The sequence below is a fragment of the Mesoplodon bidens genome (genome assembly GCF_964165515.1).
Source record: "Mesoplodon bidens genome assembly, chromosome: 16".
Taxonomy (NCBI): domain Eukaryota; kingdom Metazoa; phylum Chordata; class Mammalia; order Artiodactyla; family Ziphiidae; genus Mesoplodon; species Mesoplodon bidens.
Genome location: NC_138173.1, coordinates 12,210,540 through 12,225,317, shown reverse-complemented (window position 1 = coordinate 12,225,317; position 14,778 = coordinate 12,210,540). Strand labels below are relative to the sequence as shown.

General features: G+C 37.7%; 1 protein-coding gene across 1 annotated transcript in view; it reads left to right on the top strand.

Moving 5' to 3' along the window:
• Positions 1–14,778, top strand: part of PDE7A (phosphodiesterase 7A) — a 107,443-nt gene that overhangs the window by 52,541 nt on the left and 40,124 nt on the right. Inside the window, exons 2-3 of the mRNA XM_081258218.1 lie at positions 7,536–7,596; positions 10,770–10,853. Of these exons, the coding sequence (XP_081114344.1) occupies positions 7,536–7,596; positions 10,770–10,853 (145 nt within the window). The remainder of the gene's footprint in view (positions 1–7,535; positions 7,597–10,769; positions 10,854–14,778) is intronic.

The window sequence follows — 14,778 nt, the reverse complement described above, 5'->3', positions numbered from 1 at the left end:
GCAGGGGGCTTTTCATTGATCCAATGGGAATTACATTGATCTGGTGTCTGGCCTTGGTTCTTATCAAGTGGATCGCCTCTAAGGTAGGCCATCTTTATTTTTAGGATTGTGACATTAATCGTTAGTTTATATATGGGTAGGAATGAACTTGCTAGTCAAGTTTCTTCTCCTTTTGCTTCAGTTTTATTTCTCTGATTAAAAGAGCTACACATTTTACCTGTCAGCTGAGAAGCTTGAGATGACTGCATGTAATTTTAATTCTTCTCCCACCAGGGCTTTTTATGGTATCATTCCTTGGTATCGAGGTAGCTTTCCTCAGGATCATTCCTTTAAAGAAGTTTTTACACTTAAAGAAGGTCAACTTTTAAGATTATGGAATTAAACAGTTTAGACATTTGGTGTATGTATTTTAAACATTCTCTTCTGGAGATAGCAAATTTACTGTTGCTTATAAATTTAAAGTATAATTATTGAGAGTTTCTAAACAATTAAAAACTTTTAAAAAACTAAATACCACTGTCTCTCATGTTCTCACTTAAGGTCTTCCTGCTGCTGAAATATATGCCTTACTTACAATATGTTGAGAAGAGTAAGATTATTATATATCTGTTGTTTTTAAATTTGGATTCCAAATATTGGGCTTAAGAAATGCTTGCTATAGTATTTCATCAACTGAATCTAGCATTCCATATTAAGTTGTCTTCATTATTCCTTATTAAAATTATGCTATGATTAAAAAAAAGAACTGCTTGCTAGAATGCTAGCCATTTGCCATCTGAATGAGAGTTCAAAGTAGGAAATACTTAAGATTATACTGTTTGAAATTATTTTTCTATACTTGTATAAAAGTGATGGTCTTTCATCCACCAGGCAGCTTTTCGTCTTCCTTTATTAAGAAATTGAAAAGTGTGAATAGTAACTTAAAATGTATAAGGCCATCACTGTTTGCTAATAAGCAACACAAAAGCTTCTTTTATATTTCTTCTTCAAGCGAGGTCTGAATCCCTGATAATGTAATGTTTTTCACATTTAAGCATATTGTTTTAGGCATAATTGTCTTTTTCTTGAAGCAGTTCTGTTTTCTTAGTGAATAGGATTGAAGAAATCTCTTAAAAACAGTGCACTCAGATTTTTTAAATCTTGTGTTTTGTAAGTTAAGAATTAATTTTGTTGCGCTCACACCAATTTACTAATTGTTTTTAAAGGATTAGCTTGCCAAGTTACTGAATGAAGATCAAGTTAATATTAATAATGCATTAGTGGAATTGTGGATGTTTTCAGAGATTTTTAAACTTTTGTTATAACCACCAAAAAATTTAAATTAAGTTTTTAAACAAAAAGAAGGCTAGTATTTTAAGAGTGTGATTTTTTTTTTTTTTTAATATATTGTTTGCATAGGGAAGAGGATTGGGAAGGACAGTGTTCAGTGGATGGATTCGTCCTTGGATAGGCACTCAGGTGGGAACGCTTTCCTAGCGTATGTAAGATGAATACAGTCTGAAAAAGCTCACTTTACTGCATCAGAGAAAACTGCTTTCAGAACTTTGGGCTTCATCTTTTGTAGTGTGTTACCATTTTTGTAACGTTACCCAAAAATGTATTTAGCGCTGTTGTGTTTAAGCCCCGTGACCTGTTTACTAATCTCCAAAACCTGCCTCACAGAGGTCTTGTGCGGGTAAGTGAGGTTTTGTATGAAAGCGCCTGGAGCATTTTCTGGCACAGAGTAGGAGCTCAGCAAGGAGTTAATATATCATTACTTCACCATCTAAGGGAAAGACTCACGCCTTTGCACAATAGATTATTTTACTGGAAAACCCAAACAAGATAAAAACCATAGCACTTAAGATACCTTTGCTCAGTTTTAAGACATGTCTGTCTTGGGAATTCCCTGGCGGTCCAGTGGTTAGGACTCGGCGCTTCCGCTGCCGAGGGCGCGGGCTTAATCCCTGGTTGGGGAACTAAGATCTCATAAGCTGCACCAAACAAACAAAAAAACCATGTCTGTCTTTAAAAGTTACGTATTAACTAATATCAGGAACAACTTTTACGCCTTTGGTCATTTACCTTGTAAGTCAGATCTTTTGCGGAAGAGCCGCGATTCATCCTGATGCAAGGTTGAGTGTCTTACCAGGGCACTCAGAGAACGCCTGTCTGTGTGGTGGTGGATCCTTTGGAACCTTAGAGTTTAACTTGTTTATGCTGCGGCTGTCAGTTTCTGATGAGCTGGGCCTCACCCGTGGTTTGACTTACACGAGTTTGCTTTACCGAGCTGTTCCCAGGATGGCTAAATTAGAAAAGTCACGAGTAGAAGCTTCTCGGTTGTTTCCATTCACTGGTGAGGTGAGGTGGGGATGTGGATGATAGCCCCGAGTGTTTTATGACTGACAGTGTGACACGGGAATTTGATTAAATTTGTTTTACTGTCTTTATTAAAAACAATTTTACTAGTATATGGCTTTAAAAATGATAGTCTTTTACAAAGATATATGTTAAGTCTGTGCTGCAGTCTTGGTGTATAAAGCACATATAATTATTTTTTAAAGTAACATTCTAACATGGAAATCAAATTTCTAATTTTATAATTTATAGTATATTTATCCAAAAAGAGTTACTTTAGATTATTTTACCTAGACTGTTTACAGTTTAATAATATTCATTTAAATCTTGGTCTGTGAGGCAATAAATGAGTAAATTATCACTCAGAATGTATTCATTGATGGGTCCACCTTTTTTTTAAGTCCATTCTTAAAATTTTTTTCTGTTATCTCATTTGGATTTGTTTCATGAGAGTTGTGTCTTGCAGGTTAGGATAGCATTTAAGCTAAGTATTTGTGGACCAGGCTTACTTAAATTAGTAATGAATAAAATAACTTGAATATTTTGCACATCCCAAAGTAATTTGTTAAAATATATTAAAATTAAATTCTACCGTTTTTGCCAAGTTTTTGTAATGGTTAACTAATACAGACCCTAAGTTAGTGCCTCTATAAATAAGTCTAAAGTGATTACCTTAAAATAAATTTAGTGTCATAGTTATAATCCAGATTATGTTCATTACCTAGTTTTTTACCTATACTATTTTAATAGCTGATGTTAGTCTTTCTCAATCCTTAAAGTGATAAATGAGACTTTACCTTTCTAATTAGTGGCTCTTTTAGTAAATACCCTTCCCCTCATTAAAAAAAAAAAAAAAAAAAAAAGGCAACCCTTCTCCTGAAGAGAACTGTTAGAGATAACAGGTTAAAATTTGTTTTAACAAGCTATTTACCCAATTTGATTGGATACTAGTGAGTTGATAGGTCCTGACCATGACAAACTATTACATAATTATATCTGTGGTTTCATGAATATGATTTGGCCGATAGAAATATTTATCTCCACATATGTGCTCTCCAGACTACTAAGTTTTCCTCTAATATGGTGGTATTAAGGGGAGTCTTGAAATCTAATAAGATAAATATCTTGGGGTAGCGATGGGAACAGCAGGTGCGAGTCGTGCCTTTTAATACCAAGTGATTACAGTGGCTGTTTGCTCCAGAGTAAGTAGTTTACCGTGAAACACTGCAGGAGGCTCAGGGTCTTCTGTTGGTGGAAGACACTAACTTTATTAAAAGCATTATGCTGCCAGCAGTGTGTTCTGTATGATTTAGTCCCTTGGGTTTTGAGATCATCCATTTCTTTGAAGATTTCTTTGTAGTACATTCTTACTGTAGCTTTAAATTTTAGTTCAATGTATTTTGTGAATATATAATAACTACACATGCTACAAAATTCAAAAGATATTCATTGAAAAGTCCTCTTCCTACCCTTGTGTCTGTCCTTCAGCTTCCCTGGAGGCAGCCAATGTTGAAAATTAGAATTTTATTTTTGCTTGTGACTTGTGTTCCTTTTCTATTTCCTGAACTGTTGGGGTTTTTTGTTTGTTTGTTTAAGGATACATTAAGTCATAGCAGTTTAATTGATGTTTTTCTCTTAAATGATAAGCACCGAGGAGATAATAACAATGTTTTGGGGAGCTATTTTGCATACTAAATCCAAATGAGGGCTTTAAATACAGTAACTTTTCTTTATAATAACAGTAAAAAAAAATGATTATTTTTCCTTGAGATTTCTAGGTATATGTTGAAGAGTTGTAAATTTCATGCCAGGGGTTTGTGAGGAAAGAAGATCATTAATATGTAAAAATACCATCTCATTTCCTTAATATGTATTTTGTTAATGAAGTCAGGCATTTTTTCTTGTGTTTATTAGTTTATTATTTCTCTTTCTGTGAGTAGTGTATTTATGTCCTACCTGTTTTTCTACACTATTATTCATTTTGTAATTGATTTGTAAGACACTTCTTTTTTCTCCCTTCATTTTTAGGAGTAACAGGGAAAAATTAGCCCTTTGTCGCATCTGTTGAACTCATTTTTCTTCATTTGGAGTTTGTCTTTTGCCTATGTTTATGATATATTTTGCCATACATAATTTAACTTTTATGTGTCCAAATTGACTTCTGGATTATATAGAACAGTTAGGAGGGCCTTTCCTAGTTAAGATTTCTTTTTGAGTCGTTATTTAAATTTAAAAAACTTTATTGAAGTATAGTTGATTTACAGTGTTGTGTTAGTTTCAGGTGTACAGCAAAGTGATTCAGTTATACATATATATATTCTTTTTCAGATCCTTTTCCATTATAGGTTATTATAAGATATTGAATATAGTTCCCTGTGCTATACAGTAGGTCCTTGTTGTTATTTGAGATTTTTTTAATACAGTCATGTTTTCTTCTAATATTTTCATGCTTTTTTTTTACATTAAAATTTCTGTTCCATGTGTAATTTATTTTGGAGTAGGAAGGTAATAATACAGCCTTATGTTTTTCCAGATAACAACCACTTAATCTAATATTTTTAATCAAATAATTAATATTTTTCCCACAGACTTGATTTTTTTTTTTTTGGCTGTGTCACACAGCTTGTGAGATCTTAGTTCCCTGACCAGGGATTGAACCCCAGCCCTCGGCAGTGAAAGTGCTGAGTCCTAACCACTGGACCGCCAGGGAATTTCCTCTCCACAGGTTTCAGATCCTTTATTTAGCATATACAAAATTTCTGTATATTCTTGGATTTGATTCTAGATTCTCTGTAGTGTCACACTACTTTATAATAGCTCATGATGCTAGTTCTATTTATTACTGTTTTTTAAGAATTTGCTTGCCTGTTTATTCAGCTAATATTATTGATTACATTAGAATGTGCTGGACACTATTCTAAATGTTGGGATTTATTCTATATCTGGGGATACAGCGTTGAACAAAGTCTCTGCCTCCACAGAGGTTAGATTCTGGTATGAGGTTTGGTTAATTTTATCTTCTAGATGTTTAGTTTGTCTTTATATCAATTCTGTTGTTCATTAATTTATTCATCAACTTAATTTGTAAATGATTATTCACTAATTTATTTACAATAAGTGCATTCAATCATTTATTTACCAAATATTTATTTAGCATCTACTAAATAATAGTAGTTTTAAGGGCCAAGGACACAGTGGTGAATAAGTCAGACATGGTTCATGCTCTTGTGAAGCTTTTGTTTTAGAACAAGCTAACAAGAATAGGTCAGCTAGGTGTGCTGTACAGAGCAGGAACGTAGGGACTCTGGGGAGGGTGACTGCCTGGTGACTTTGGGTTTGGTAGTCTGGGACTGCCTCTCTGAAGAGATGACATTTCGTCTGGAACCCGAGAGGTAAGACGGGAACGATGATGCAGTGATCCTGCACAGAGCAGCAGGTGTCAAGGCTGTGCGTGTGGCGTGGCTGAGGAAGGGCAAGGCGGCCAGGGTGGCTGGCTCTTAGTGGTAGAAAGAGGGAGATAGGACAAGAGGACTGAGGGGTAGGCAGATCATGGAGAGTTAGGTGTTTGTGGAGTTTATTCCAAGTGTAGTGGGGGCCATTGGAGGACTTGTGAGCAGTAGCTGGAATGTTCACTCTTGCTTCTGTGTGAATGGACTGGGGGCCAAGAGATGCAGCAGGAAAACCAGTCAGCAGGGCAGAACATTGCAGGAGTCCAGGTGAGAGATGCTGTTGCCTGAGACAGAATGAAGAAGTGGAGATCGAGGAAGGGAGATGAGTGTGAAGGTGGAGTTGGCAGAACGTGCTGAGGGTGTTTTGGGTCTTCCAAAGGTTTTTTTTGTTTTTGGGGTTTTTTGGGTAATTATATTTAAAATATTTGCAATACTCATTATTTTTCATAACGGCTTTACTGAGGTATAGTTCATGTACCATACAATTCACCCATTTAAAGTGGGTGATTTTTTTTAAATTCAGTGCTTTTTGGTATATTCACAGAGTTGTGCAGTCATTACCACAGTTAATTTGAGAACACTTTCATCATTGCAGGTAGAAACCCTGTGCCCAGTAGCGTTCACTCTCCAGTTCCCACCAACTCTCCCGACTCTAGGCAACCACCAGTCTACTTTCTGATTCTGTGGATTTGCCTGTTTGGCAAATATAATTGGAAACATATGCTTCGTGGTCCTTTGTGACTGGCTCCTTTCATGCAATATACTGTTCTCAGGGTTCAACCATGTTGTAACATGTATCAGTACTTCAGTGCTTTTTATGTCTGAATAACAACACTAGATATTGAATACTGAATAATACTGTACGGCTGTACTTCATTAGTTAGTAGACGTTTGGATTGTTTCCAGTTGGGGGCCATTATGAGTAATGTTGCAAGATACTTTTTATACCTGTTTTTTTTGTGTGTGTGTGTGGTACGAGGGCCTCTCACTGTTGTGGCCTCTCCCGTTGCGGAGCACAGGCTCCGGACGCGCAGGCTCAGCGGCCATGGCTCACGGGCCCAGCTGCTTCGCAGCACGTGGGATCCTCCCGGACCGGGGCACGAACCCGTGTCCCCTGCATCGGCAGGCAGACTCCCAACCACTGCGCCACCAGGGAAGCCCTATACCTGTTTATTTTTAAGCTCAAAATGCATTTTTAAATCTGTTCTCTTTCAGTGCACCCCATTTTTTGTTTTACTCAAATTCCTTTGAGTACACTAATTACATTTTTTAAATTCTCTTATTTCTTGTAGCTTCTGGGCCATTTGGTTTTTCATTTTGTTCCATTTATTTCTAGCTAAAGAGTTTCTTCAAATGTCTGATGATTCTTGTTTGCTTATTCATTCATGTTTAAATGAAGGGAATAGTGAAGTAGGTGAACTGTGTCTCTCCATCAGTTCCGTCTACCTCTGCAGAAGCTCTCTCTTCAAGTGGGCTTGTATGATGTACCCTGACATTAAATTTCCACCTACTGTGTTCCTCACTCTGTATCCACTTCTCCAGCAATGCTTAATCATATTGTGTTATAATTATTTGTCTTCCTCACAACTAGAGATTTCAAGAGCAAATGCTGTATTTAATTTCATTTTGTTTATCCCACCTTCTCTTGCACAGTGCGTCACAAAAAGTAATAAATACATGTTTGTTGAATTGAATTTTATATCACATTTTAAATTGTCATGCATTAAAATGCGTGTTTTTTTTTTCTAGAGGCGTGGAGCTATCTCCTATGACAGCTCTGATCAGACTGCGTTGTACATTCGTATGCTAGGTAAGAATTATTTATTTTGCACCAATATCAGTTAATTTTGTTATCTGCTGTTATTCAAGATCGAGATATCTTTCATTAGGTAGCTTTTCATCACCGTTTGCAGCAGAAATGACCTATTACTTTGAAGTTGAGTCTAGAAGCCAAAATTAATATGATGTGAATAAAGAGGGACATCTTAGAGTTTGGGTAATTGAGAAATCTCTGGCTTAATAACTGGGACTCTGTGATTAGTATACAATTTTAAGTTGCATCCTGATTATTCTTCATAAAAAGAGTCTTAGATTTGTACAGTTGCTGAATACTAAACGGTAACATGAACAAAGACGAGGCTGTGAATTACCTGATCGCATGGTCCTGTCACCGGATGTGTTTGTTCTCAGTTGGCTGGTGAGAAGGCCATTTGTCTTCTCCTAGTCTCAGTTCTTAAATCTTTAATGTATTACTCAAGTCCAGAGGGTAAAATGAATTTGATGTGTGTATATATACATATATAATTGATATATATATATACACACACACATACGTATATGTGTGTAGTTTCTCTCTTTCCCTCTCTTTGCCAGATTTTTCTCTTCATCCACGCACTCCTTGATCCCTGGTACTTTTAATTCACACTATTAAAAACATACTATAAAGATTGCAGTAGGCACCTTAACTCACCTTTTCTTACTGTCTTTTCTTCATGACTGCTCTCCTTATACTCAGAATTCCTCGCTCAATTTCTATGATATTTAGTCATCCTTATTCTTCACCTGCTTCTGGGGTGGTGATTTGGTTTTGGGTTGTTTGTTTGTGCCTCTTTCATTAACTCCCTTTCATAGTCTTAAGCCTGTGTGTTCTCCAGTGTCCTGTTTTTGCTCTTCTTCCCTTTTTTCCCCTCTTTAATTTACCTTGTGTATCTTACCTGCCTAGTTCCATTCTACTCTAGCACATATCTTCCCCCAGGAATGTTGAGCCTTTTCTTCTTTACTGTCTCCATCTCTCTCTGTAGACATGTCAGGATTCTACTCTCCTCAAAACAGAGTTTTAGACTCCTGTTTTCTTCACTCTGTAGAACATCTCCACGTGGTTATGGGCACCTCACATTTAACATATGTGTTAAAAGATTTGTGTTCCCCAGGTCTGTGATTTTGCATTCTTTCACCGTCTCAGAAAATGGAACTCCATTCTTCCGGTTGTCAGGTCAGGAACCTTGGCGTCATTCTTGAGACTCTTATTTCCTCTGCGTTTACTTCATCACCATATCCTCTTGGCTGATACCTTCAAAGTGTATCCAGAACTTCACCAGCCCAGTGCTGTTTACCATCCCTAACTGAACCACAGTTACTCGGTGTTTTATTGGTAGCTGTCGTCACATAGTCGTACATTAGATCTCCAGAACTTCCCTTGCGTAACTGAAACTTTGTACCCCCTTGACCAGCATCTCCCCATATCCCCCTCCTCGCAGGCCATAGCTGTTGCCTTGTTGAATGCACTCACTCCTTAAGTGTCTCCCTGCGTCTACCTGTGCGTCTCTACTTGAGTCTAGTCTATGCAGCCAGAGTGAACCTTTTCAGACCTAAGTCCATCTCACCCCTCTGTTCTGAATCTTCCAGTAGTTTTCTATCTTGGAGTAACAGCCAAAGCTATTATAATGGCCCATTGAAGGTCCAGTGTGATGTGGCCCTACTGTTTCTCTGACCACACCTCCTACCAGTTCCCCTCATTCACCTCACTCCAGCCGTGCGGGCCTCTTTGCTTGACCTTGAACGTGACAAGCATGCTCCCGTCTCAGGGTCTTCATACTTGCTCTCCCTACGTCTGGACCTGTCTTCATCCAGGTAGCCATGTGGCTCACTGCTTCACTGCCTTCAGGTCTCTGCTCAGATGCCTCCCGTTCACTGAGGTCTCTGACCACAGTCATGAATCACTTCTCCCTACTCCCCCCTCCCTGTTCTTCTTTCCTTGCTTTACTCTCTGCATGGTGCTTATTACCATCTTCCATAGAATGAAATTATTTATTTGTTTTATTATTTGTGTCACTCCCTGAAAGGGTGAGCTTCATGAAGACAGGGACTTTATATATTTTGCTCACTGCTGTGTTACCTGACATGTAGTCAGTGCTCAGTAAACATCTGATAGAGAGTGAAGGCATCTCCACGTGAGAGAAGTGATTAATCGTTGTGGGATGGACTCATGGCGGATGACAGGCACCTTGAAACAAAGAATAAGCAGGAAAGCCTTCCAGGCAAGCGGAACTGCAAGGGCACAGGAATAGGGACTGGAGACTTGAAGGTTATAAACTCGGAGGCTATGGAAGTGTAGTGGGTAAGGTGCTGCCTTTGGAGCCCGCAGAGCTAGGTTTAAACCCTGGCACACCTTTATACTAGCGTTGTGGCATGTGCGTGCCCTTAAACATCTAAAAATCTCAGTTTCTGCATCTGAAAGTGGGGGTTAAGATTCCTATCTCTCAGAGTTGGTTAGAGAATTAAATGAAATAATGTCTACAAGGCACAAAAAGAGTACCTGGCAGAAGATGGCAGTGGTTATGTTGCTGTATGGAGAAGTGGATCCAAAAGTCATATGAATACAGGAAGAAACGGTACTGAGCTTGTCAACAACAAAGTTTAAGGCCCAACTAAAGACCTTGACTATACCCACTGTCAATGAGAAAAAAGAAGATTGATCAGATTAAACATTTCAGGCAAAATCTTTAACATTTTAGTTTTCTGTACATTTAAAAAATTATAAGCTGCTTGAGAATAGGTAATATATTTTCTGTTTCTTTATATCCCTTATAGTATAGTGTTAGGCACAGAGTAGACACTTAATAAATATTTGCTTCTCATTGTGGCTTTTTAAAGTTTTGTGCTGAGGATTTTTTTAACTCCTTGTGAGTAATAAGAGATGAGGTTGGATTATCATCTACATGAATCATCTTTCAGAAGGTGACTCTAAAATAGAGATTATAATTATTATAGGGGTAGGCTAAAAAAAACCTCATCTAGACTTATAACTCAGTGCCCCAAATTTGTAAACCCTTTCAAATAAATCAGCTCTTAACTACTTATTCCATTTATATCATTAGTAGCCTGAGTTATGGGTATGATCCCACAGAGACCTTTATTGCATGTGGGAGCTTCTTCCTGCACGGCAGCCTTCTAAACTTACGTGTTATTCCTGATTCTGCCCAGGAGATGTACGCGTAAGGAGTCGAGCGGGATTTGAATCAGAAAGAAGAGGTTCTCATCCATATATTGATTTTCGTATTTTCCACGGTAAGTGTTAGCAGATACAGTATTTCTCTCAGACTTCCAGTAACAGATCTTCATAAAATTATGTAATTTTCCAAGGGAAAACGAATACAAGGAAAAACATATTATGTTTAAAATGTTTTTAAAATACTGGGTCATAATACATGACACTTTATTTCTAAATAATGCTTGTAAATGTTTAGAGGCAAGTAGAATTGGAAAGCATCAAAATATGAAAGCTGGTTTGGTTTTTCTTCTTTCTAATTGAAATGTGAAATTACTTTGGTACATTTTTTTCTTTTTAAAAACTATATTTTCAAAAAGTTGTTTTATTCTAAATGTTTTGTCTTCACTACTCTAGATAAAATGTTTTTGTGCAGGTGACATTATATAAAGGTATCTCATAGTTAACAAGGTATATATCCCTTGGATTTATTTAAAAACACCCATACCCCTGAAAGATGTTTGGTAGAATGCGTATTTTGAAAACAAACATTGTTTGGTTCCGGCGCATAATGGGAGAAAAAGGGAAAAAACATATTAAATCTGTCTTTGGAGGAGTTCCTCTTTTGGTAATGTTGGATAAATTATTTGGATTAACGCTACATTTTAAAAAATTAGAAAAACTAGACACAGTAGAAAAGACGTGTATTTTGAGTGTATCAGAGTGCTGTTGAGGCAGGGACGAGGCAGGCATTTCAGGCTACTTTTCCCCTTAGTGGCATCTGCTAATGCTGGGAAAAGTGGGTGAGAAGCTGAGCAGAGCTTTTGTTGGACACTTGAGGCTAGAAAACCAAAAACGGGTGTTCGTAGTTCACCAAGGTTGGGGAATTGTCCTGGTAAACTCTCTATGCTTCAGTTAGAGACCCAAAGTGCTTTATATTAGAAATAAATCCCAGCTTTAAACTTTCTCAAATAATGGTTAGATTAAGGTGATCTGTGATTTTAGTGCCTCTAAGCCACCTGCTTAGAAGTAAGTGTTAATCTTCTTTGGAGGAAGGAGACTCTTGGATTTGGTTTGCTAATATTTTATTGAGAAGTTCTGCATTTATATGCATGAGAGAGAATGGTCTGTAGTTTTCTTTTTTTATAATGTCTGATTAGAGTGAGTTAGGAAGTGTTACCTGTGCTTCTAGCCTCTGAAAGAGATTCTAGAGGATTGGTATAATTTCTTCCTTAAAGAATTCACCAGTGAACCCCTCTAGGCCTGATGTTTTCTGTTTTGCAAGGTTGCTGATTATTGATTCAATTTCTTTAATAGATATAGGCCTTTTCAGATTGGTACCTTCTTCTTGTGTGAGTTCTGGCAGACATTTACTGTGGGATTAACCTGGTCAAGCTCCTGGAGGTAAATCTCACAAAATTCTGCTCCCCACTCCCACCCCATGACTGGATTTCCCTGGAGTTTTTAACTCTCAGAGAAGCCTCCGGAAGTTCATCAGTTGTAGTTCAGGTTTCTCTGCCCCGGCACCGGTTCCCAAGGAGGTTTCCATTTGTGAGTCTCTGTGCCAGTAAGTTGTCTCTCTTCGCCTCTCTCTCCAGTCTTGGGTCAGTGAGTTGCCCTGTGTCCTCACCTCTGCAGTGGATCCTAGAACAGTTGTTGATTTTTCAGTCTGTTCAGCTTTTTATGTGTTGTTAGGATAGAATGGTAACTTATGAGCTCCTTATATGCAGATCCAGAAACCAGAAGTCCTATTGTGTTATTTCTAAATGAAATGATAAATAAGTATTTTGAATTTTTGTTTTAATTTCTATTATGGAAAATATCCGTAGATATAATGCACATAAACTAAAGCCCTTTGGGGCAGTAAATAATTCTAAGAGTGTAGAAGGGTTCTGGGGTCAACGTGTTGGAGAAAGCTGCACAAGAGTTACCTCTGTAAAAGCGTGAGGTCCAGAGATTTTTCAGGCAAATTGTTCAGTATCTTTAAGAGACTGATAATTAGTTTCACAGCACTTTAAATTCTTTCAGATTACAAAAAAAAGGAGTCATTCAGAGTTATTTTTATAGAGCAAATATAACTTTCAAGAGGCAAATGTAATTCTCTAAGTGTAAATGTCTATAAAAAAATCTTTGCAAAAAATATTAGCAAAAAGAATACCAACAGCACAAAAGGATAATACTCCAGGCTTAGTGGGTTTGTCTGGGGAAGGAAGCGAGAGTGATTCAATATGTAGTTTTTTTCTGTAACAACACATTAGACCTTAGTAACATGGGTTGCCTCCAGGAGGGAAACTGGGTGGCTTGAGGACGTGAGAGAGAAAGAAGCTGTTTGTTTTACACCCTTTTGAATTTTGATTCACGTGAACATATTACTCGCTGAAAAGTTTAAATAAAATTGTTTGTAAATATTGTAATATACAAAGATTGGCTCTGAGTAAGGATATCAGTAAAATGGTTAAGTCTCAATATTGACCTAAAGAAAAGCACAGTTGCATTGGGAGGCTCTAGGTTACCCCTTGTCTTCTACTGCATTTAGTGAAAGAGAGGATTTGAAATTTTTAATTGTTATAAGATGCTGGAAGTCTTAAATAGGAGACATTTCTGTGGGGGAGGGAAGTTGGAAATGACCAAACTGTTGGAGGTACTCTCTCATGGAATTCAAATAGGATGTTTATCTTCTAAATCATTATGAAACCAGGAGCAAATGATGTAAAATCTTAAGGACAAAATGAGAAAAGTCTGAGCAAAGGTATCAATGATGGCAGTAAAGGTAAACAGATAAAATATTCCTTCTAAGAGATAAAGATGCTCAGTTTGGGTGAAAAATGAAACCTAGGGGCAAGAAATGGTTGAAAGCAGTGTGCAGCAATCCCAGGCTTGAGGATGTTCCTCGGGCTTGGGGATCTCCACTTGCATCCTGACCTCCTGATGTGGAGCCTCTGTGGTCTGGTGTCTCAGGACAGCGGAGGCCACTCGGCTTCTAGGTACGCAGATTCTCTTCACGACCCCATCGTGACAAATGTTCTAAGACTCTAGGCTGTAGCTGGGAATTGTCACTGTGGAACTAACCCTGTAGTTATTATAAAACGAGTATCTCTCTAAGCCAAAATGATAACGTAACTTGGAGGGGTTTTTAAATAGAGAAAAATGAGTCATTCTTCCCTACTCGTGTCGTAGGTTCTGTTTATCACACAGCTCAGAATTCTGAAAAGAAAAAATTTTCATCGAGCGTATTTTGTGAAATGTGATCTAATCAGGCGGTGAGCGCATGCCCGAGCTGTGGCTGAAGCCTCCCGAGCCGTGTCCCGCGGACCTGGCCAGCGCTGTGGGGTGGGCGTAGTCCCTCGAGGGCCTGAGCAATGTGCCCTCTCCTTTGTATACAATTAAAAATACGATTTTATTTTTCACAACGACATAAATGTTTGCATGCTGAATTTAAAATAATTTCTAGAATGTTCTGAATACAAAATTCTGGGTAGGTGTATTAAATTCATTGAATCTAGAATTTTCTCTGTGTACAGCTCCTCACCCCACGCCTTCTTCTGCATCTCTTTGGTTTTACCTTCAACTCACTGTTAACGTTCCCAGTTGTAAAATTCTTGTCTCTCTCAGTTCTTTCATTGCTTACATCCAGTCTGCATTCAGTCCCATGTATTTAGTAACCGAAAACAGCTGTCGTTCTCCTCTCCTTTGTGTCCTCCTTATCTCCTATCCTGCTTGATTCAGACCTCTGTTACCACTGTCTGGGGTTATTGTGGTGGTCTCTTAACCGTTATCTTTACTTTTAGGATTCTGTCTTGTAATCTGTCCTCCCAGGGCAGGGTCTTTTTAAAGAGAGAGAGAGTTTAAAATACAGGAGAAAATGCATATCAACAGGTTAGAAACATATATTATACTATTAGTACATTATAACTACTACTTGTCTGTAATTTTGTATTTCTTCTATGTGTTCTATTTGTGAGGTGCTGCTGATGTGTGTTTAGGTGCTGGAATAGTTTTAACTTG